The sequence below is a fragment of the Aspergillus alliaceus genome (genome assembly GCF_009176365.1).
Source record: "Aspergillus alliaceus strain CBS 536.65 unplaced genomic scaffold BDW43scaffold_34, whole genome shotgun sequence".
Classification (NCBI taxonomy): Eukaryota; Fungi; Ascomycota; class Eurotiomycetes; order Eurotiales; family Aspergillaceae; genus Aspergillus; species Aspergillus alliaceus.
In genome coordinates, this window is record NW_022474717.1 from 251,716 (window position 1) to 272,492 (window position 20,777).

The following is a 20,777-nucleotide window of genomic DNA, read 5'->3' on the forward strand; positions in this document are numbered from 1 at the left end:
AGGTCCATGAACAGTGTGGAAAGCGGCCCGTCGACCTCCATTCGAAGCTTCAGCCAGGCGAGTCTCGGCTGTGTGACCGGGCTGCAGATATTTCATGGGGGACGGCGATAAGGCAAGGCGTCTGTACTCTTGGCCAAGTGCGGCTGGACATTGTTTTCCAGTAAGCTGGTCCAACTATATCAGGACAGGAAGGTGGTCTGCTTATGGTTGTAGACAAGAAGTGGGAAGTAGCCCGGTTTGCAATGCTGTACGACCCCCCCACCAAAAAAAGCAACCTGGACACCAACACAGTCGACAAACCCATAAGCGGATGATTACGGAAGGCCCATCGTCGCGGTTTTTTTCGTGGAGTACCCAGCTAAACACCCTGGGTCAGTTTGGAATTGGGATGCAGCTGAGGCGTTTTTCCCAGAGCTCAAGGCCTGATCAGGTATGAAATGTGATCAGGCGCCTGGGTCGCAGATGCCTTGTTGGGTCTCTGGGATGGGTTGGTGGTACGGCATCTAACGTTGTAGGTAAGCTTTTATGCTTCTGAGATCAGATGAAAGGTGGTCTTCTCTGGTTAATGCAATCTCAACGTTCTTGGTATGACGTCTGCTTTGGGATAGCCCGATTTGTGCGAGACCATAGGGCTTATGGTATGTCATGGCCTCACCACTGGAACATCAGTTCCTTTCATGAGCTCAGAGGCACTGTACGTGGCTTGCAGTAGTGATTATGTCGCTTTTTCCGAATGCTTGTGGCTTTGTCTAGGATGGGGAAGTGTTCACTTGACGGTCAGAAAGGGTAGTAGTGGGATGGGTGTCAGCTTGTATCACTTGTTCTTGATACAATAAAGTTAAAGGATATGGTGCATGTATGCAAAGTGGCTTCAGTAATGGTCTTTTCCTGCTTGCTTACAATGCGCATGCCTTGCACCACTATCTGTACCGGCTGCGATGATGACACTGCTGTACATGCCAAATATATCTATCTAAAGACTGAGTAAGCCACATGCAAGACAATGGGTAACTCACAACCAACCCTTTGATCGACAAGCCTAAGAAAGACAAAAAAAAAAAAAAAAAAAAAAAAAAAAAAAAAAAAAAAAAAAAAAAAGACAAAAAAAAAAAAAAAGCAAAAACAAAGAAAAGATAAAAAAAACTAAAAAATTCTCACAGATGTAAGAAAAGCGCCCATCAATTGATAGACTCGATGTACACGCGGGCCTAACCACAACAATGAGTGAATGAACAAAGCGAAGGCTTTAATCTTTTAAGTCAGACACAGAGTGCGCTAGTCCCGATCAGGCAATATTGGATTATGGTCCCGGCGCGGGGAATCGGAAAGAGTCATTCGCAATGGTGAATGACCACAGAAAGAAGTGATTAATTGATATGAACGAGATGATTCCTACAAGCTAAAGTTCCGGACCTTTGTTTATCGGTGACAAACCTACGGCACTCCTGACCAAAATGGGCTCGAGGACGTGCTTATGCTACCAATTGAGTCCGAGAAGAATAGCCCACGCAAACCCTGAATACTTCTACGTGTGACTGGAGAATGTGATAATGCCCTGGATTAAACAAATAATGGGGAGCGGGGTTCGAAAACAAGAGTATGATGGGGATGATCTCGGAGATACTCCTAGAAAAAAAAGAGTGGGTACAGCTTAGCTGATAAACCGACTCTATAGTTGCCAGAGCAGGTTATAACAGTGATCTATGTTACTGCTTTCTTAAGCTCTCGACTGAACATTTTCTAGCGACCTAAGAAACCCAAATAAAGGATGAGGTCAGGTGTGGCTATTGTTTTAGTCCGGGTCTTAGGTTGACTGTTGTAGTTCTAACGCAAAAAGAAACGAGGGGAAAGCCGGCATAAGGATCGCGCAGGAGACTAGGAAAGGGTTTGTCTGGTGCTTCGATGAGTGTGACTTATTATATATAGGTAAGGTAGATGATATACGTCAGACAGAGTAATCAGTAATATCAAATTATAAATTATAAATTAATTTAATAGTAACATCGATGCCTAGCTGTTCATAATAAATTAATTAACCTGGAAAGACTTTATAGAAGTTGTACTCAAGGTATATCTACTAATGTAGTCGATCACCTTGCAGCCTATCAACAATCAGAAACTACCCCAATTTTTCTTAACAAGGGTAATATATGTATTGAACTATTTATGCATACCCCAAGGGAAAAAGAGAAGAAAAGAAAAGGAAAACCACTCAAATGCTCTTTTGTTAGTTTCACTAAGATAATCTACGGGGGAACCAACCGGTCATCACCCACATTATTTTAGTACCTCAAACGTGTATTCAATGTTGTACTCCTTCAGAGTGGCGGTGATAGTCCATCAATGCGTGGCTTTAATGACTGCGGGAAATTACACCAGTAAATTACCAACAAGGCAAGTCCAAATGTCAAGCTTGTACGGAGTACTTCCTGCCAAACAACTCCACTGCCGCTGTGTAATGTGACGACGACGTTGGTCGCCGGATCCCAGCGGCTTCAGTTGATGATCAAGGTTCTACTTAGGATTCCTGCTGTGGCCTGTTACGTAGTTTGTTGACATACACGATTACCTCAGTTTTAGCTGTGGCGTGAGTTGGAAGACTTAATTATGGAGACCGACTGTAAGAGGCTTTGAACGGCCTATTGCTAAATTCGGGTTCGTTCTTGAATGCCAGTTGTTATGGATTGAGAGGTGAGACAAGACTCGTAATGATCAAGATGGATACCGTTAGAATATTCGAGGGAGGAGCCTGTATTTAGGTATGGCTCGGTATACATAGTACTGTAATAAGTAATAGGTATTCCATTCATTTCCAATTGAAAACCTGCGATGTGACTGGTCGGGCGGCGGGGAAGTTTCACGCTGCAATGATTGAGTAGTACCTCCATTTGTGTCTGGGCCCCGGTCAGGTAAAGGTATGTTATCGACAACTTTAGTGAACGTTAAGAAGTGGGACGAAGATGGAACGTAAAAGAGAGAAGAGGGAAGGGAAAAAATAAAAAAATTAAAAATAAACCAAGGAACACGAAAAAAAAGTAAAAATTGAACAGAAAGAGAAACAAAGCGTGGAGCCGATCTGAGACTTGAAGCCCCGGCCAGAATGCTTTCATACCCGTATGTGGATATCGTGGGATTGCGAATACTGCTGACTTACGAGGAAGTTCTCTAGAAATATCCCATCTATCGTGTCCAAAGACGTAACACTGATATGATCATTGTCAGTCATCGAATCATCCTTTCTTGATTGATACATTGCGACAAGCCTCTTCTCTTCCCGGTCTCGGAACTCAAGATCATCCTCGGTTCCAGAATGCAGATTAATGGGAACAAGAAAAAGAAAACAAAAATTAAAAGGGAAAAAAAGCCAAATTAATCCATTTGAACATCACCATTACGAAATTCGGATATACTTTAGGGCATGCTCGGAGCATCGGAAATATCGTCTTTGCTTCGATCCCCACCGTTGCAATCGAAGTCCGTGCCTTCAACACATATTAAACGGGGACGTCTTACACTGGGATGGAATTGAACATGACTGTCAACACGCAAGCAATCCTTGTTCAACATCGAAGCCGGGCCGAATTGTTATCTCCTGACCTCAAGGGGATACCTCTCCACTACAGTTTCCGGGGTTATGCAAAGGCGCAGACATGCTACGTGCAGAGGCCGTCGTAGTAGTAACAGCGCAAGGCTACTTACTCTATTCGCATTCGTAAAATTTGACCACAGGTGTCTCAACCGAACCACCAAACCAGGTGGGTGATGCTAAACTGCAATATAAACTTGCATGACTTAGCACGAAATGAGTGTGATGTATCGAGCCCGTCCTCCACCACGATGTTGTTTGAGTATCCTTCTCCCAGTTTATAATAATAATAATAACGATTCGAGGAGTATAATACGTTAATGGAGTGAGTATCGACCCGCAAGGATTAAACAAATGCAAGGAGCCTGGAAAGGCCTCGAGGTAGGAAGAATAGGCAACCTATCCCTTCTCCGATGAAAGGGTATGAGGGACAACTATGGTCCTTGCGTAGCATGGGCTTATCTCAAATCATGTCGAAAAGTCTGGTGATGCGATCAGTTGAAGGCCAAAGTGCTGGAGATGCATGCTGAGGATTATGACAATTCATGCGCAACTAAGGCACCGCATTCAAGACGGCGTCGTGATGGGGTAAATAAAAAAAGGATAAGAAATTCTCCGGCAAGCGTCATTTCCAATCTCGCAGTAGGCTATGCTGCAGACGGGGTGGAAGACATTGAGTTAATTAAATCCGATGGACACGAACAAAATATCGTAAAATGAGAAGGAAAGTGACTATCATCAAGGAGTGGATTGTGCGAGATCTGGAACGAGCCTTGCGGTACGGAATTCTTGGATGAACATGACTTCGAGTGACGATCTGCTCACTCGCACCTAGATACTTTCCGAGTTCCAACACATGCTGGGGAGTGGTGTTAGTTCGAGCCTGGGCCACTCGATCAGTTTCGAAAGTTAGACATCATCATGTCTTCCGTAAGGTTGAGTGTTAAGATGTTCGAGCAGGGGATAATCCACACCATTCCTGCGCCTAGGAGAGGAGTAGTCATGGCTACGGGCGGACATGCCCCGAAGTTGGGTTGGATTCTCAAGATGAGGAGGTTACCACTCCAAGCTCATTGGAGAATCAATGCTTAGGCTGCTGCATACTAGGAATACTATGGATAATGTATGTACTTGAGTACTCCATAAGATAGCCAAAAGAAGATCATTAGTGAAGGAATGCTGAAAGGGACCCCTATTCGTTTCTAGGATGGTCGGCATGCTTTCATTTCCTCATCGCTGATAGGGAGGGTTTAATCCCATGAGATCAAGGCAAGAAACATGTTGTAAAATTTGAATTTCTTATTTTTCTTTTTTTCTTTTCCCATTCCCTTGTTGAGTTGTAGTCTTCAGACGAGGTGACGACCTTGTGGTCTGGTGGTGGCACGATAGCCATGGCGACGATGGTGTACTACTCGCATGTTCGGTCCCATAACCAGTTTGATCCATTAATGCTAAATAGATGATGGTTGTCGTATAGGTTACGTTCTTCAGTAGTGGCGGTGACAAAATATTTGGACCATGAAGCCTCGGTCAATGTTGTGGCACAAGCAAGTTGATCCGTTGTTGGACAAGGGTTTGACCTTCTTTTTCTCTTGTCTTTTCTTTCAATTTCAATATATTTTATTATTTTTATTTTTAAAAACTTATGATCATTCTTTTTTTTGGGGGGGTGGGAGGAGCCGCTTCTTTGGTGCCAGTGTGACGATACCTAACATACGTTATCAATAGTTTATCATACCTAATAAGGTAGTCAATAGAAATTTTCCCCATTTAACTCTTGGCCCGAAAGGTCCGGAGAAAAAGCCAAATGATGGCGACAAAAATTCGGGATAACTATTAATTATTGGTTCTGCGTAGTGGTCGGTTTGGCAACAATTAAAATGGCCCGTACAGAGCCGATCTCTTAAAAGATGAGGAGGATTAAATGAGGGGGCTTAAAAAAAAGAAAAAGGAAAAAATAAGAAAACCGAGAGAGACAGAGGCTCAATACCAGAGAAGTTGGTTGAAGCGGCAAAGCTCCATCCCAAGAGAACTGCATAAGAAAGGTTCCATTCAGATACCGCGTCTCCGCTAGGCTTTGCTAGGCTTTTCTTCTATGCAAGACACGAGACTGAAGTTTGAAACCCCAAGCGCGTCTTGATCGCCGCGTCACGACAGCTATTGTTCATCTCGTATCGCATACGGTGCTCAGATGACAAACGATCCAAGGATGCACGTCCAGGCTCCATCCAGCAAGATGGATCTCAACGGACCACGGGAAAGTTCAAACTTCACTTATGATGTTGATGACGATAATAAATGCCAATCTGCTCAGCTGCTCCACTTTGATATTCACATCCTTCTGGAGTTCTGGAACACCGCCTGTGTCCAATGTGGTGGTATTGGTAATTTTATTACACCGGGGCGGTGGCCCAGAACAAGCCCACAGTACTGGGGAAATATGGGCTCGGCGTTCTGATTTGTGGTTTACTAATGGTTCTCTACTCCGTTCTCCTATCAACTAGTAGAAACACAGATTGATACCAGTTGGCAGAATAGCCAAGGAGGTTACGCACTTTTGGATCGGACCGTTTTTTGCAGGATTCAAGACCTAACTGATTTGTAAGGAAGAAGAAAAAGGTTAAAGAACTAAAGAGAGGGAATAGGTAAGAAAAGAGAAATCTCCCCGAGGGTGAAAAAACGAAAAACTATTACCGCCCCATACCTACTACTAGTAGTATGACCGATGGTTCCAAATAGATGTTATCAGTCTCTTCATCTGATGCAGTGCGTTGACCTCACTGTATCTAAGGGCTCTGGCTTTTTATTTTATCTTATTTTATTATTACTTTTTTTGCTTTTGGTTCTCTTTTTTCTTTTTCCTTTTTTCAGTTTGGGGTGTTGGTTAGACTATTAAATTATCGTTCAATTAATCTCATTCATCTGATTAGTTAGTAGCCAAACGATGGAACTCAGCATGAACAATGATGCTCCGTCCTGGTCTCAAGGACCTGACAACGGTAACAAACCACTAGTTATCAACACTAATTTGTATTGTTCGGTGACGGTGACTTGAAGAAAGTTGGACGAGCTCGAATGTTAATCACCCAAAACGGATATCTTCCGTTCCAGTAGCGTTCCATAACTGAGAGGATTTTGCGTCACTACGTTTTGCTAGTGAAGTAGGCGAAATCCGCAAGCAGGGTACATCAAGATAGGTTGGGAAGCATAATTCAATGAATCGAAGAAGCTGAAAGGCCAAGGGCTTCGGATGGGACTGAGACCGGTTCCAGTCTCTTACAGGTTTCCAAGCGAAATAATACTTGACGGAAAGACCTACAGAAAAACTCGTCAACTTGGAAGTATTCCGCACATACATACTACATTTATCCACACCCGAATTAGTCCCTAGTACTGTTAGTATCTCGTAGTAGGACCATGACATCTCTCCCGGACTTTTTCTTTATTCTCTTCTATTTATTTGATTTGTTTTCCTTGTTACATTTTTCTTTTTTCCCTTTTCCAAATTTCGAAGGAGGGCGGGATCTGAGGAGGCACTAAATAGTTCTGCCGCTCTTTGGGCGAATAGAGACGTCGCATTGATGTATATCGTTGTGGAATGCATTGATCTGCTCCATCGGTTATTGAACTGTCAGAAGCCATACCTGAACTATTAGCGTTTGGCTATCCCCTGAACTTAGTTGTCGCTGTTTATGTACAGAAATCGATGGTACTTCGTTTAGTCTGTACACAGGAAAGTCGTCCGACCGGTACGCACCTAAGAAATTTGGTACCACATTGAAGATAAATCCATCCTGACGCTCTATAGTCTTAGTAACGAACCTTCGGGCTTAGGAGTGAAAGAGCAAAGTTGGACGGGATTTGATACTCTCGACATCATGTACCTACGTTGCAAGTACTCCCTACTACACTACCGACGATCGTCTTGACGATTTTGTTGACCGAACGCAGAAAAGACGGCCAGAAATGACCAATTCTAGGTATGTAGTTAAGTTCGCGCCTCAGCAAAAGTGGCTACCGCCCTGGAGCAAACAATGTATGTCTTTTGGCCAAGGCTTACTATTATCGCCAATAACGGTATGTGTTGAGGACCTGAGGCAAGGAAGACTAGACTTGTACTCCGTGCGAACGCTTAAGTAAACGCAAACAAAAAAGAATCAAGTAGGATGTCTAGAGGCGCACTGGTGTATGTGGAAACTATTGCATATCGTATGTCACCTGGAACACCACCCACTACTCCGCGCTTCGTACAGTGTACCACTACAAAAGCACTTAGTTTCTGCCTCACTCTAACTTTCTGCTCTGTCTCAAAGCACGAGTCAGGGGTTGAAACTTACATTGTGCTGCCTCTTTTATTTTCTTTCTTTTTTTTTATCCTTCGCTTTTTCTTTTCTTCCCTCCTAAAGCCTGAATCGTGCTATCCTATTCTGTTTAGCGCCCTTACCAATGCGAGGGACTTGGTAGTGGTGATAAATGCTGTCTTAGATCAAAGCTCCATTGCTGCTGCGCAATGTGACAATAATGAGTTGTAGTATTAAACCATGGGACTGGGAACGTCTCTTTCGGGGCAAGCCCCTAAAAGGATCATATTTTATTGACGTACACGAGCAGCTGACAGGACACTGTGAGTCTTCGCCGTCATGGGTCCTTGAATGTGTGTGTGGGTTCTCCTATTTTCATTTTTCCTTCTCTTCTACTCCTACTACCGTTTAATTATTGGCGCCCTATCATCTCGAACCGGATCAACACCAGTAAGGTAGTAGTGCCATAACAAGTGGCGGATTAATTTGAATTGCAGCCTTTGTGCGCGTAGAATGACACAGAATAGGTAATTATCTATTCATGGTTCGGATTATACTCCGTACGTAGACGGAACATTACGACTGGGCGGAGTCAGACGGTACGGAACAGAAGAAACCTGGTAAGGCGCAGCTGTTTGTTGGATTGGGTGAATGACGAGTTGGAAGCGGATTCGTCGGCAGACGGAGTTTAAGATAATCAATCACCTAACCATCATTGACTCGGACAGTGGGCTTGTTAGGGGGTAGGTGCCACCATTACCAGTAGGAGTCACAAGGGGAGGGGCGCTTATGGTTGTTGCTGAGTGAGTCGGGCGGTGATGGTCCCGCGGGCTGCGCCTGTCTGTCCCCAGCAGCCCTATTTTTCCAAGACAAAAGTGGGAAAGTGAAGAGGTCGAATAAAAATATAAATTGAAAAATAATAAAAATAAAATCAAATAAAATAAATCGAAAGTAAAATATGTGGGAAGGTTAGGTCACGGAAGCTGAAAGCAGCGATTGGACTGCAGTCTGCTGGAGTCATCTATTCCCAAGGTGGGACGGTTGATTGGTTGGTTCAAATTCATTACGCCTCCCTTCTGGGTCCCCTTGTGCACTTATCCATCCCTCCATACGCACCCAGAACACATACTTTTGCTACGCTCAGCGCAACTGCCTATTCTCCAGTGGTCCCTCTCTCATTCTTACAAGTACCAGTGGATAAGTCGTGTTGGCTAGGAATTTTTCCAAACTTTCATTCGTTAATTCCATTTATTCTCACCATGCCCACTGGGAATCTAAACCTATTTTAGCTTAGTGAATCTATCGAGGAGTTATCTAGCTAAGTTCCTCTTTCATGCCAGGTGGTGCATACCTAATGCAGAGGTAGTGTAGGTAATCATGGAAACCGTACCTCTCGTACATATTTTGCCTCGCCATGACAACCCGATCCAGTATCCTTGCCATCCATAGGTGCGAAGGGAGTACTACCGAGTTGGCTTCCCGATTGACCTAGAATTTTCTCTTTTCTCATTTCTCTTTTACTTTTTGCCTTACACTAAACCATGTTCAGTAGTATCCCATCCAGACTTCCATCGGTTACGGATACCTCGTAATTAGATACACAGTAGTCCAGTTTGGCGACCAGTCTTTTTGGGCCAGTTTCAATAACAGTACACATTTCCCGCGCAGACTCTCCCCGCCTTCACTTTGGGCCATCCCCAGTGGGTGGTTAGTAGGCTTTCTTCCTAAACTCAAGTACCAAACCGTAAGACTACTGTAATTGATGATTACACCGAAAAGTACCATTACTCGTGAATATTCTTCCGTACCCAACCCCATCCAATTTCTCATTTTGCCTTCTGCCTGGGTAAACTAGAATTGGCGATCAACCACACATAGAGAGAGTGCACAAACCCCCTTCGTCCACTCTTCACCCGTGCCTCCCGAGGCTGCTGAGAAATGGATCCCTTTTGTCCTTAGAACTCTTTATTATTTTTTTAGTCAGCTCCATTTCCCCCCCCCCTCTCTACCGTTGTTGTGTAAAAAAATTAAAAGGAAAAAGAAAGGAAAAGGGAAAAAAAAGGAGCCTAGAGCCCAGAAGGAAGGCGGCACAGTAGGCGACCACAGGGACGGTTGCAATGTGACGCTAAGCCCGACTTATTATTGGATCTGATATGGGTCCTTCTTCTCCTACAGATGTAGTCTACTGTAACTGAAAGTCAAGAGATGGTGATGTTCACTCATCACCACGACGAGGTCATGTCCGAATTTCCACTCCCCTCTTCCCCCTCTCCCTTCCTTCCCTTCCCATTTCGGTTAGAACCGTGACCAGTAGAACCGAACTTACTAGTGGGCCAAAGGTCTTTTTTCTTCTCTTCACTAACCTGGATTGAGACAGGTCTGGGGGCTGCTGACTGACCCTGTTCAGTTAGTTACCCTTCCGCTATTCCGTAGCATGCATCCACTTGCTTTAACACCCCCCGTGGCTCTGACATCAACCAGTATTTCAATTCACTTCAAGACAACGCAGAGACAATCAAACCTGGGTGACCAAACCGGAACCGACCCAAACGAGTCCAGAAAGGAGGATCAGCCCTCTGGACCTGCGTCCGGGTCAAACTTTGTCTATCCTGTATGGTCATTGCACTTCTCCGGACCAGGCCTAAGGACCTACCCTGGCTCATCTAGCGGAGATGTATGAGGTTTAGTTATTATTTGTTGGATTGAGGATGATGTCTTGACTTCATCCTTCATTATTACTACTTTTTTTTTCTTTTTCATTTTTCATTTTTCATTTCTCTTTTTTTTATTTTTATTTTTTATTTTAAAAAAATAGAACTTCCCTTCCTTTTCCATAGTTATTTTATTTTATTTTAGTCTTTATTTTTCGCCTTCATTCAATTTAAATTCTTTTTTTCTTTTTAATTAATTATTTTTTTTTTATATGGTTTGATTCCATAGATGGGGCTTTTTTGGCTTTTTAATTCTTTGGCCTTCCCTTTTATATTACTTTTCTTATTTTGTGACTGGATATATGGTTTTACTATAACTGGATGTACTTGCAACTTCTAAAGATCCAAGTATATCTCAGTTCTCACCTTCCATTCTATACCAATTCACATCACTCTGACTGTATACCATATTAAGAATTGCTTACACTTGGTCTGGCCTTCCTTCAATTAATCTTCCTCCACCCCCTTCAGTGCCTTCATTCCATCAACCAAGGCACGATCAACATTCACTGGGTCGCTACTGTTGCTATCCTACTAAGACCTTGACAGCCCTTTTTCCTTTTTTCCCTTTTTTTGTGATATGAATAAAGGTTCCCTCCATCCTCCTCACTAGTGTTCAACATACTCTCGTGCAATTCCCCGTGGTCTACCACCGCCGATATATCTTTCTAGACAGTCTGGCGATACAAAAGGGAACGACTCTTGGCAACAGTGATATTCAACACAGCAGTTTAATAACCCGCTCTTGATACCAATGGGAGTCCCATGAGAAGCTGTTAAATACAGTTCTACCGCACTACTCGATTTTCCAATATCCTTATGTCTCTCCCAGTGTTCTCGACACAGCCGTATCCCTCTGTCCCACATCCGTTTACCCCCACCATACCTCTCTATTCGCGGACGGACGATTCTACAGCAAAAAGACGGCAGCTCGTTCTGGAGAACGCTGACCACCACTGGACCGCTCCGTTCAGGGACGGTCTACCTACTCCCCCAAACGACATGGCCGGCGTTGCGTACAATAGCATACCACCCTCTGGCTATGGCGGTAAATTTGGCGGAATCACGCTTCCTCCCTATGCCAAAGGCCCGAACTATACGCGCATGACGTCGGACCACTATGCTTCTACCACTGTGCCCCAGTCTAAGCCGCGGAACCAACCTTCGCTCCAGGACGCTCCCTCTGAGCCAGATTGTCAGAAAAAAGGAAGTTCGAAGTCGGTAGCTTCTTATCTGCAGATACCGTCATCTATCAACAATAGCAAAGGCAATCTGGCAGATTTTGCTGCTCAGGTATAGAATTCACATTCCTGCATTTACAGGCCTTGGATACTAATCTGAACAGATGACCTGCTTATTTTGGTTCGAAACGACGGCCAAGTTGAATGACATTGAAGAAAGAAAAAATCCTCTTTACATCGCTCCCGAAGCGATCCCCTCCGCTGGGTTCCTAAAATGGGTGACCAACATCCTCTCGACTACACAAGTCAGCCAGAATGTCATTTTGTTGGCGCTTTTGTTCGTTTACCGATTGAAGAAGTTTAATCACCGAGTTCGGGGAAAGAAGGGTAGCGAGTATAGGCTGATGACAATTGCTCTCATGTTGGGCAATAAATGTTGGTTTGAATGTCCCCAGAGGTTGTCGAGAAGGTAAACTGACTAGGTTCTAGTTCTCGACGATAACACTTACACCAATAAGACATGGGCCGAAGTTTCAGGGATTTCTGTGCAGGAAATCCACGTTATGGAGGTGGAATTCCTCAGCAATGTGCGATACAACCTCTTTGTTTCCGAGGAGGAATGGAGTCGATGGCATTCGAAACTTGGTCTTTTTGCCGACTTTTTCAACAAGGCAGCTTTGGCGCCAGAGCCGAAGGAACTAGAGTCTTCAACGCCCGCGCTTCGTGTTTCGCCTAACCTGGGGCCAACTCAGCTGCATGTATCGCCTTCGCCAAAATTGCCTTCCCCTCCCAATTCGGATGTTCTTCGTACTCAGAACTGGAGTTTACCATCGAACGCGCCGCCATATGTACCACCACCTCAGCTTGGCAAGGAATTCCCGCTGATGAGTTCGAAGAAACGGACTCGTGATGAGTACGTCGAAGACCAGCCAGCGAAAAGAGTGGCAATGCCAAATACGATGCCTGCATCTGTATCGACACTTCCACCAGCGGCCCTGACCGGTGTTCCTACTTTACCTCCAGTCTTGGCGGCAACATCTGCACCGTCTTCTCAAATGGGTGTATCGGGGGCGGTATCACGATTGCCACCACCTAACTTTCCATCGTCTTCCCATACCCTGGCCCCAGGCGTTCCGACCTCCGTGCTTCCGTTTCCCTCCGTGGCTGGTCGCGCAATGCACTCAGTCTATAATCCTTCCAACTGGATATCTCAATTGCCACCCACTCAAGTTCCTCCAGTCACGAATGGGCTGTACAACCCTTCCGTGTCACTGCCGGACCCTTCAAGGCAGCATAATAGTCCGTTTGGCGTGACCTCGGCCACCATTTCCCCGGCGATTTCGGCATATTCGACCCATACACCACAGACTAATCTTTCTCCTTCCTTCTTCCTCGCAAACCGGAATTCACCCTACCGTCCTGTTCGCAACTTCAACACACTGTTGATCCCTCCACCATCGTCTTCTCTTCAACAACAGCGCACTGTCCCGTTCGAGCATATGCATTATCAGCCTCTCGGCAAAACAGCAGCAGAACGTAAGACAGGACTGCTGCCCTACCTTCACCACGAGGCTTGGCCACAGGGCCCCTTTCTTCAACCTACCTTCCATACAACTCCACATTATTGAAGTGGATTGACATCAGCATTTCATTTTACGATTGAATTATGACCTCCATACGACAGGTGCTCAGCCTTCGCTCTTTCTTCCTTCCGCCCTTCTGTTCTTTTCACCTTTTATCTTGTACAGCTTACTACGCCTCCTCTCCGTTTTTTTTATTTCTCTTTTTCTAACGACCTTGCATTATTATGGCGTTAAATATTATAGACGGCTTCAGCATTGAAGAGCCTACGGGAATCACTATGGATCATGGAAGGAAATTTGCTTTTCGTTCTGGACGAATCATGGCAATGGCGTTGTTGGTTGCTATCTCCGTTCATACACTCATGTCGAACATCTACTTGCATTTGCATGTTTAGGCGCCCAAGTGGTGGCCCGTTCAAGAAGAACCTCATCAGGTTGATACTCACTTGAAAGGGATAGAAATGTATGAAAACTTTTACGTGAATCAATACAAACCTATCACTGTAATGTAGTTCACCGCCTTCTCTGAGAATTATTCTGCCATAAATTGAACATGAAGGCATTGATTGGCCAATTATATGCCTTTAGGCGGTGCGAGGAATATCCGTCCACTGTAACACTTGTAACGTAAATTCTTCCTGGGTTCAAGAAAAAAGTCTATCTATATTATTTATGTACAGATGAAATTTGGGCAATCTTTATAATATAGCCTAAAGGTTTGGTGAAAAGAACGAAAATAGAGCGCTTGACCCTTTCCCGGCCCGACGTATCTCCGTCCGGAGACCTCAGGCAATCATCCGAAAGAACTTTGGGTCTGTATCTCAAGCCAAAAACCGTTCATTCCCTTTCAACGACCAAACATCACAAATCACGATGCCACCCCGGCTCCAATTACTGCCCACCCAGTGGCAGCGCCCACTTTCCAAGCCCATTTCCGCCATCACATCCCTCTCCCTCCTTTTCCCTCAGCTCCAGCTCCAGCAACAAAGCCGCAATGCTCACATTCTTGCCTCGCTTTCCGATAACACCGGAGCATATAACAAGCGGATCAGAAGAGGTCGCGGTCCAGCATCGGGGAAGGGTAAAACCTCCGGAAGGGGTCATAAGGGTCAGAAGCAGCACGGAAAGGTGCCGGCTGGGTTCAATGGTGGTCAGACGCCGGAGATCATTGTTCATGGTGACAGGGGGTTCAACAACGTGTATGTTTCCTTCTGCTCTGTCGTCTGGTTGTTCGGATTTAGCAAGTTGCCGTCCTTGCCTAGGGATTCAATCTTGCGCCACGCAGTGTGCTAATCTCGTTTTAACATAGCTTTTCCCTTGACCTCGCTCCTGCTAACCTCGACCGCATCCAAGAGTGGATCGATCAAGGCCGCATCGATCCAACTCGCCCCATCACCATCCGTGAGCTCGCCCAGTCACGCTGTATCCATCAGACAAAAGAAGGCGTGAAGCTTCTCGCCCGAGGCGGTGAATCCGTTCTCAAACAACCCATTCACATCGTCGTTTCCCGCGCCTCAGCGACCGCCATCGCTGCTGTCGAGGCTGCCGGTGGATCCGTCACCACCCGATTCTACACTAAGTCGGCGATCGCGCGTATCATGCGCCGTGAGATGCACCCGTTCGTGTCTATGGCTTGGACGAACGAGAGTGGCAGCAAGGGTTTGAACAAGGCCGAGGGAGCGGAGGACCTTACCGAGTCTACTGTTATGAAGGAGATGGGCTTCCAGTATAGGCTGCCAGATCCGACAAAGAGAAGGGATATTGAGTACTACCGTGATCCTGCCCACAGAGGGTACTTGAGCCATTTGTTGAAGCCTATGGAGGGACCCAGTCTGTTCTTCCGCTCGCCGGTTGAGAGGAAGACTGCTGCTGGTATCAAGAAGGAGAAGATCCTGCCTGAGAACAGACTTTGGTAGTTTGCTTGTGGGCCGATCAGCGTACTTTGGGATGGTCGGTGAGCATACCCATGAATCAGTCCGGGGCATGATGACTGAGCGATCTGTTGTCTCTGCACTATGTATTTTTTCCCATTGATATTCTACTTATTGGTTTGAAAGCTACCTGTATAAATAAGCACTCTGGATACGTGAATAGGTTGGACTTATTTTGGTCTTCTTTCCTCTCCATTGAGAAACTATTTTAGCATTCCTCTAACAGGAACTACCTGCTTACTGCGGGACGATTCTTTGACTTTATAATATTGCCATCTTTCTCACTGTCCACCTTGGGCGTCACTACTCCCACGTGATCATACTGTGGTATCTAGGCTGATGTTACCCTTGAGGCTTCTTACCAACAATCTATGCCGAGTAGTGTTGGCACGGAGGAAGAGGGAAAATCCATCATTGTACTCAGGTAAGAAAGAGGAGAACCCCTGGTGGTTACCATTGACCGATGTTCACGTTGGACTGCGGCGGTACAGTAGGATCGCGTGACCGACCATCTGGCCTGTTATGACCTTGCGCATATTCTATTAAAGGGTAGGAGCCCTCTAGTAGATATACTGATATTACTCAGGATTTGTTGTGCACATGCGACGTGGCTCCAAGTTCTGGTGACTGGAGATTATAATGGATGAACAACCCCTCTGGAACCCGAATAAGAATGGATATTTACATACATCGCTTTGGGGAAGACGACTACCCTTTTCAAATGCTGAAAATCGTTAACGATCCGTGAAATGATGCGATGGATGGAGAGAATGTCTTGCGCTGGGGCATTCTAGGTTGTTGGATACCTTTTCATTCTGGAAGAGGGAAAGTTAACATGTTATCGTAGGAACAGGACGATATGCCTGCCTTCTGTACCTTTTTTTGTTCCCTCCGCTACAGGCACGCCTGTCCCTAACCGACCTACCCAGCGCTTGCGAGAAACATCCGCTATCAGATGGCTATGGGATATCCGGATTGCTCTCATCACATGCTTGCCGGTGTACTTCCTCGCGTTCAAAAGATGTGGCAGAGGAATTCCCTGAAAAAACAGAAGCTCCTGAATACTGTCTGGTATATAGCGGTTACTCTGAGTTAGATAACAGTGACTACATCGACGTCGTTTTCATCGCCAACCCGCATTCCCATCACTTCCCAGATACTATGCTGGCACTCGAAGCGGGAAATCCTGTTGTTTGTCAGAAGAGCCTGACTGCGAATGCTCCACAAGCCAGGAAGCTGTTCGAGACTGCAACGCGGAAGCAGCGATTCCTCATGGAGGGATGGTGGACGTACTGGCCACAAGCCAGTGAACAAAACCTGCAATTAGCTTCAAGATGGCGAGACTGGCGAAGTTACTAACGTATCTGCCAACCAAGGGCTTTCATGCTGTGAGTAGTCGGCTGAAAACGAAAGAGCTGGCTGGCGGGGCACTCTTGGAGTGAGGGTTATCATCAACTAGCTTAAAAGTCAAGGCTGATCGCGTGTTAGTTAGCGTTTTGGCCCTACATTGGATACTTCTAGCTCCCCTAAAAGAGGATCGTCGCCCAGCCCAGGTTTCTTCTTCCATTAAGACATGTCCCGTATCTGTCATCGACGAAACCACTACTATCATAATGAATTTCCTGATGGGCGGACGTGAAATACGCGCTGTAGCCAATGCCACCTTATCGACCATGACCAACAAGGGATAGATCGCCCAGGTGAGCATCGAAGGCTCTGACGGCACCATCAAGATCCATGGAAGGGAGTATGTCCTGTGGAGGCTTGATTTCTTCAAAAAAAAAAAAAATTTCACAGCCTTTCTGAGCCTTTTGCCGTGACACCGTACGAGGAAGGCCTGCAGTTCATCTTGGGCGCGGATGAGGTCGCCCGATGCATCAGTGAAGGCCTCCTAAAGAGTCACGAAATGCCTTGGGAAGAGAGCCTACTCGTCATGGAGATCATGGATACGGTGCCCGAGCAGAATAATCTACAGATTCCGCCGGAGATTGAGTCGCTGGGATTACCCCCCAGTCTACTTGTTAGGACGTGAACTTTTCCGCGCCGAAAATATTGGAATGACGAGTTTATTCGAACTTGAAGTCGCCTAAACAATGGAATCCCGGACTATGGCCATGGATCTTCCAAAATAGGAACACATAACGCTCCTGCTAGCCATAGCCCTACTCAGAACTCAATAGTACATGCGGAATTTCTAACATCATGTGATAGACAACAACACAGCCATTCCCTTAATTTGACTACATTTTATCAGTTAAATACAATTTGTCAGTAACACCTTCTCCCGCCAAGTCCTAGTGTCCTTTGTCCTCTGGCAATTTTCTCGCTCAGTGCTGTCGTTTCGTGTAGATCCATTCACGTAATGGTTTCTACGTGTAGCAGAAGGATAAGTTATCTAATGTAGTATCTGTCAATCTAATATTCATCATGTAGTTTGTTTTGTATGTGTGACTGGTATTTCTGTTGGACGTGTGGTTAATTCCATCCCTAAGAACGAGTCGACTTCTTACAGCATCGACGAATATCAGCTACAGTTGGCTTTTTAGCTAGGAAACATGAGATAGGAATGTTGATATTTTGAATTGATCAAAGGACCATTTTAGAAGGCCAAAGCCATTGTAGCAATCAGAGACCCACAGCACAGCTATTTGATATATAGATACAAAGAAGGAGAATATGACGGGCGTATAAAACCGAACCGAACCGAACGCCATGCTTGTTAAACCGAAACACATAATAATCCCTTAAAATCCCATGATTGATCATTGCTTGAAAATTAGTACCCGCCGAGAACAATCAAGACCGTGAGCCCCCCCTAGAGCGAACATAATATAAGAAACGAAAATAGGGGAGCTTCCATATACCGAAATGTTAACAGATAAGAAAACCAAAAAGTAACACAAAGAGAGGGTATCATAGATGATCAATAATCCCGAACACCAGCGCTTGTCCATATCATAAGAGCGCCAGTTATGATCATCAATATATCGTAAATAGAAAATCCAATGCGTCATACCCCACGTTTCAAGTCACAACTTGAAGGGGAATAGAAAAACAATACGAAAGAAAGAGAAGACTTCACAGCTTCCAGATGGTGTCCACTTCACCATCTTCGCCACTTTCGGAGAGCTCTCGCAACCAACGGGATGAGAGAACATCGCGAATTGTCCAGCGTTCTTCAACATCCATAGCCAGACAGCCCTCAATCAACTCAAGGGCGTACTTCCGGTCCCTAAAAGCCGCCAAATTGGTTTCATCACCTAGGACTGCAGTCCTATCCCAAGTTCCGCTTAGGATATGTGATTGGATGCGAGGCGCGAAAGGATCTTGGAAGGGCCGAGACCCGACTAATACAGTATAAGCGATCACGCCAAATGCCCATATATCGACCGAAGGGTCGATGACCCCACTGGTGGAAAGAAGCAGCTCTGGAGATGCGTACTCCAGGCTTCCTGCAACACTAGTACTTGACCCAGCAGGGCCAATTGTTTTAGGTGGCGGCCGGTCTGCAGCGTCGTCATATGGGTCTGGTGAGTCATCTCCGTTATCCATGTTCATCCATTCCGCCATTCCGAAATCACACAAGACGAGATTCGAAGCTTTCGTCCCATCTGGCAGTTCAACCGGGTCCAAAAGGCAGTTCTCCAACTTGATATCCCGGTGCACTACCCGAGCATCTTCATGTAGATATCGCAGTGCACACGCTAACTGATAAGTATATTTCTTTGCAAGCTTCAGATCGAGACCACGCCGATTTTGCCGGACTAAGTCAAAAAGCGTACCGCCGATGGCTAGTTTGGTAAAGCAGAATGTGGCGTAGTCCGTTTCGTAGACAGCATCAAGCGTTAAAACATTTGGATGGCTGAGATATCGCCACACTCGAACTTCATGATCAAATTCTGCTTGAACCTCATCGTTCTCCCTTTCACTCTTCCCGGAGACATGCTTCCGTACGATCTTAACAGCTAGTCGTTTAGTTCCACCACTTTCGTCGGCTTTATATGCCTCTTTTACCGTACTGAAACCTCCAAACCCGATCTGCTTTCCAAGAACATATTCAGTCCCTACCATTTGACCTTCGTCATCAGGCTGTGATGCAGGTTCTTCACCACTGCTCCACATGGAGAGGAACATGCTGGCGGGAGATTTGCCGCTCGAGGCCGTTGACCGACGGGAGCTTTGGCGGTTAGAGCCTCGAAGGCCTCTTGGTTTGCTTCCAAAAGGGGTTACGACACTACCAGACCAAGAGCCGCGGTCATCAAGCGAGGCGAAACCTTGCACGGGAGAGGCCATGCAGATGGGGGATGGCAGCGCACTCTTCGAGCTTTCAGGAGGAGTCCGCAGCTCTTCTGTAACGGGGGATGCTGTGGATCTCGATGTCAACGAGGTAGGACGGTCGATCGCCGAAGTCACGGGCATGTCTTCATCAGGACTACTCATGAAACCTCCATGAGAATGGAAGCCCCGCTGATTCCGATATCTGTGTCTTGGATAATGGTCGTCATCGTCATCCTGGGGTAGCGTATTCCTTAAGCTCGAGCCTTTTGGTTGAAACCTCTGGGGTCGGCTCCTCGTAATTCCTTTTGCCAACGGCTCTCCCAGAGCTTGGGGCTGTCCGGAGTCGAGCGTGATGTTGGGGTCGAAGCTGACGGAAGGGCGGCGGTTGTGAAGAAAGCTGTCAAGGGGGGATGACTGTACATCCTCAGGTCTTTGTGGGAAGCTAACGTCTTCCTTGGGAAGATCATCATGACGTGGTACCGAGATGGGGGGAGTCGCTGAATGCAGACTGCTCAAAACACTGTTGTCTTCATCAGTACCGTAACGGCGTGCGCCAGAATCGTGAAAGATGTTTGTACGGTCGCCCTCGATACCATTTCCATGATCCGTCACTCTTCTGCCTCCACCCTCACTTCGCCATCTAGGTCTGTGTGTAAGAGGAAAGGATGTGTCGATCTTCAACCCTGCCAATGCGCTGTTCCTCTCTGCATGAGCCATGCCCTCACAGAGCGCACGAAGTCCTCTTGAATCGAATATAGGTAAAGAGATGATTAAAAGGATCACTCTCTTGCGTGGTGATCAGTGAAATGATGGAACATCGAGGAGACCAACGAAAATAGTACAAAAAACCGTGCGTTCAGAGGGTAACAGTGGGGCTAATCAGGTCCAAATAAGAGGTTAAATAGCTTTGGATTTTGCAGAACAAGTACAAATGATTCTGTTAGTAATATAAAGGTGTATAAGACGTCAGGTAGCAAGTCGCCCAAGCAGATGGGAATGAGGAAGAAGGAAGAAAAATCGTCAGACTGGACGAAAATGGGCAAGGATGGGCATATCGGGAGATAACGGAAGACGATGTCATTGAATGATCGGAAAGTCAGCAGCGGGGAAGTGAAGATCATGCAGGATGCAATCATCATTGACCATTAACACTCCACCGGCGGAGTCCCGTGGACCGGCCCTAACCCACTTTGAGTACTAGCTTCC

General features: G+C 45.9%; 6 protein-coding genes across 6 annotated transcripts; 4 read left to right on the forward strand and 2 right to left on the reverse strand.

Annotated features, from left to right (window-relative positions):
* The first annotated feature begins 7,209 nt into the window (after window positions 1-7,209).
* BDW43DRAFT_282442 (uncharacterized protein) lies at window positions 7,210-8,848 on the forward strand. The gene is made up of 2 exons (XM_032042627.1): window positions 7,210-7,230; window positions 7,344-8,848. The coding sequence occupies exon 2, from the start codon at window positions 7,753-7,755 to the stop codon at window positions 8,116-8,118; it is 366 nt and encodes a 121-aa protein (XP_031898332.1). The 5' UTR covers window positions 7,210-7,230; window positions 7,344-7,752; the 3' UTR covers window positions 8,119-8,848.
* A 2,569-nt stretch (window positions 8,849-11,417) lies between these two features.
* BDW43DRAFT_301697 (putative mucin) lies at window positions 11,418-13,407 on the forward strand (the record flags this gene model as incomplete). Its single annotated transcript, XM_032045096.1, has 3 exons — window positions 11,418-11,891; window positions 11,944-12,214; window positions 12,269-13,407. The coding sequence occupies 3 exons, from the start codon at window positions 11,418-11,420 to the stop codon at window positions 13,405-13,407; spliced, it is 1,884 nt and encodes a 627-aa protein (XP_031898333.1).
* A 673-nt stretch (window positions 13,408-14,080) lies between these two features.
* BDW43DRAFT_139354 (mitochondrial 54S ribosomal protein uL15m) lies at window positions 14,081-15,455 on the forward strand. Its single transcript, XM_032038293.1, has 2 exons — window positions 14,081-14,561; window positions 14,672-15,455. Exons 1-2 carry the CDS (start codon window positions 14,236-14,238, stop codon window positions 15,276-15,278), a joined length of 933 nt encoding a protein of 310 aa, XP_031898334.1. The 5' UTR covers window positions 14,081-14,235; the 3' UTR covers window positions 15,279-15,455.
* Window positions 15,456-16,627: 1,172 nt separating this feature from the next.
* Window positions 16,628-17,325, forward strand: BDW43DRAFT_313019 (uncharacterized protein; the record flags this gene model as incomplete). The annotated part of the gene is made up of 3 exons (XM_032047492.1): window positions 16,628-16,681; window positions 16,985-17,040; window positions 17,091-17,325. The coding sequence occupies 3 exons, from the start codon at window positions 16,628-16,630 to the stop codon at window positions 17,323-17,325; spliced, it is 345 nt and encodes a 114-aa protein (XP_031898335.1).
* A 414-nt stretch (window positions 17,326-17,739) lies between these two features.
* On the reverse strand, window positions 17,740-20,766 carry BDW43DRAFT_282447 (serine/threonine-protein kinase). Its single transcript, XM_032042628.1, has one exon. The coding sequence runs from the start codon at window positions 20,286-20,288 to the stop codon at window positions 18,372-18,374; it is 1,917 nt and encodes a 638-aa protein (XP_031898336.1). The 5' UTR covers window positions 20,289-20,766; the 3' UTR covers window positions 17,740-18,371.
* BDW43DRAFT_139535 (uncharacterized protein) lies at window positions 17,948-18,437 on the reverse strand. The gene has a single exon (XM_032038294.1). It carries the CDS (start codon window positions 18,305-18,307, stop codon window positions 18,056-18,058), a length of 252 nt encoding a protein of 83 aa, XP_031898337.1. The 5' UTR covers window positions 18,308-18,437; the 3' UTR covers window positions 17,948-18,055.
* Window positions 20,767-20,777: the final 11 nt, after the last annotated feature.

Coding starts and splice junctions, on each gene's coding strand:
- BDW43DRAFT_282442 (XM_032042627.1), top strand. CDS start 7,753: ATGTCTAGAGGCGCACTGGTGTATGTGGAAACTATTGCATATCGTATG.
- BDW43DRAFT_139354 (XM_032038293.1), top strand. CDS start 14,236: ATGCCACCCCGGCTCCAATTACTGCCCACCCAGTGGCAGCGCCCACTT. Junction 14,562..14,671: donor GACAGGGGGTTCAACAACGT/GTATGTTTCCTT, acceptor GTTTTAACATAG/CTTTTCCCTTGACCTCGCTC.
- BDW43DRAFT_139535 (XM_032038294.1), bottom strand. CDS start 18,307: ATGACGCATTGGATTTTCTATTTACGATATATTGATGATCATAACTGG.
- BDW43DRAFT_282447 (XM_032042628.1), bottom strand. CDS start 20,288: ATGGCTCATGCAGAGAGGAACAGCGCATTGGCAGGGTTGAAGATCGAC.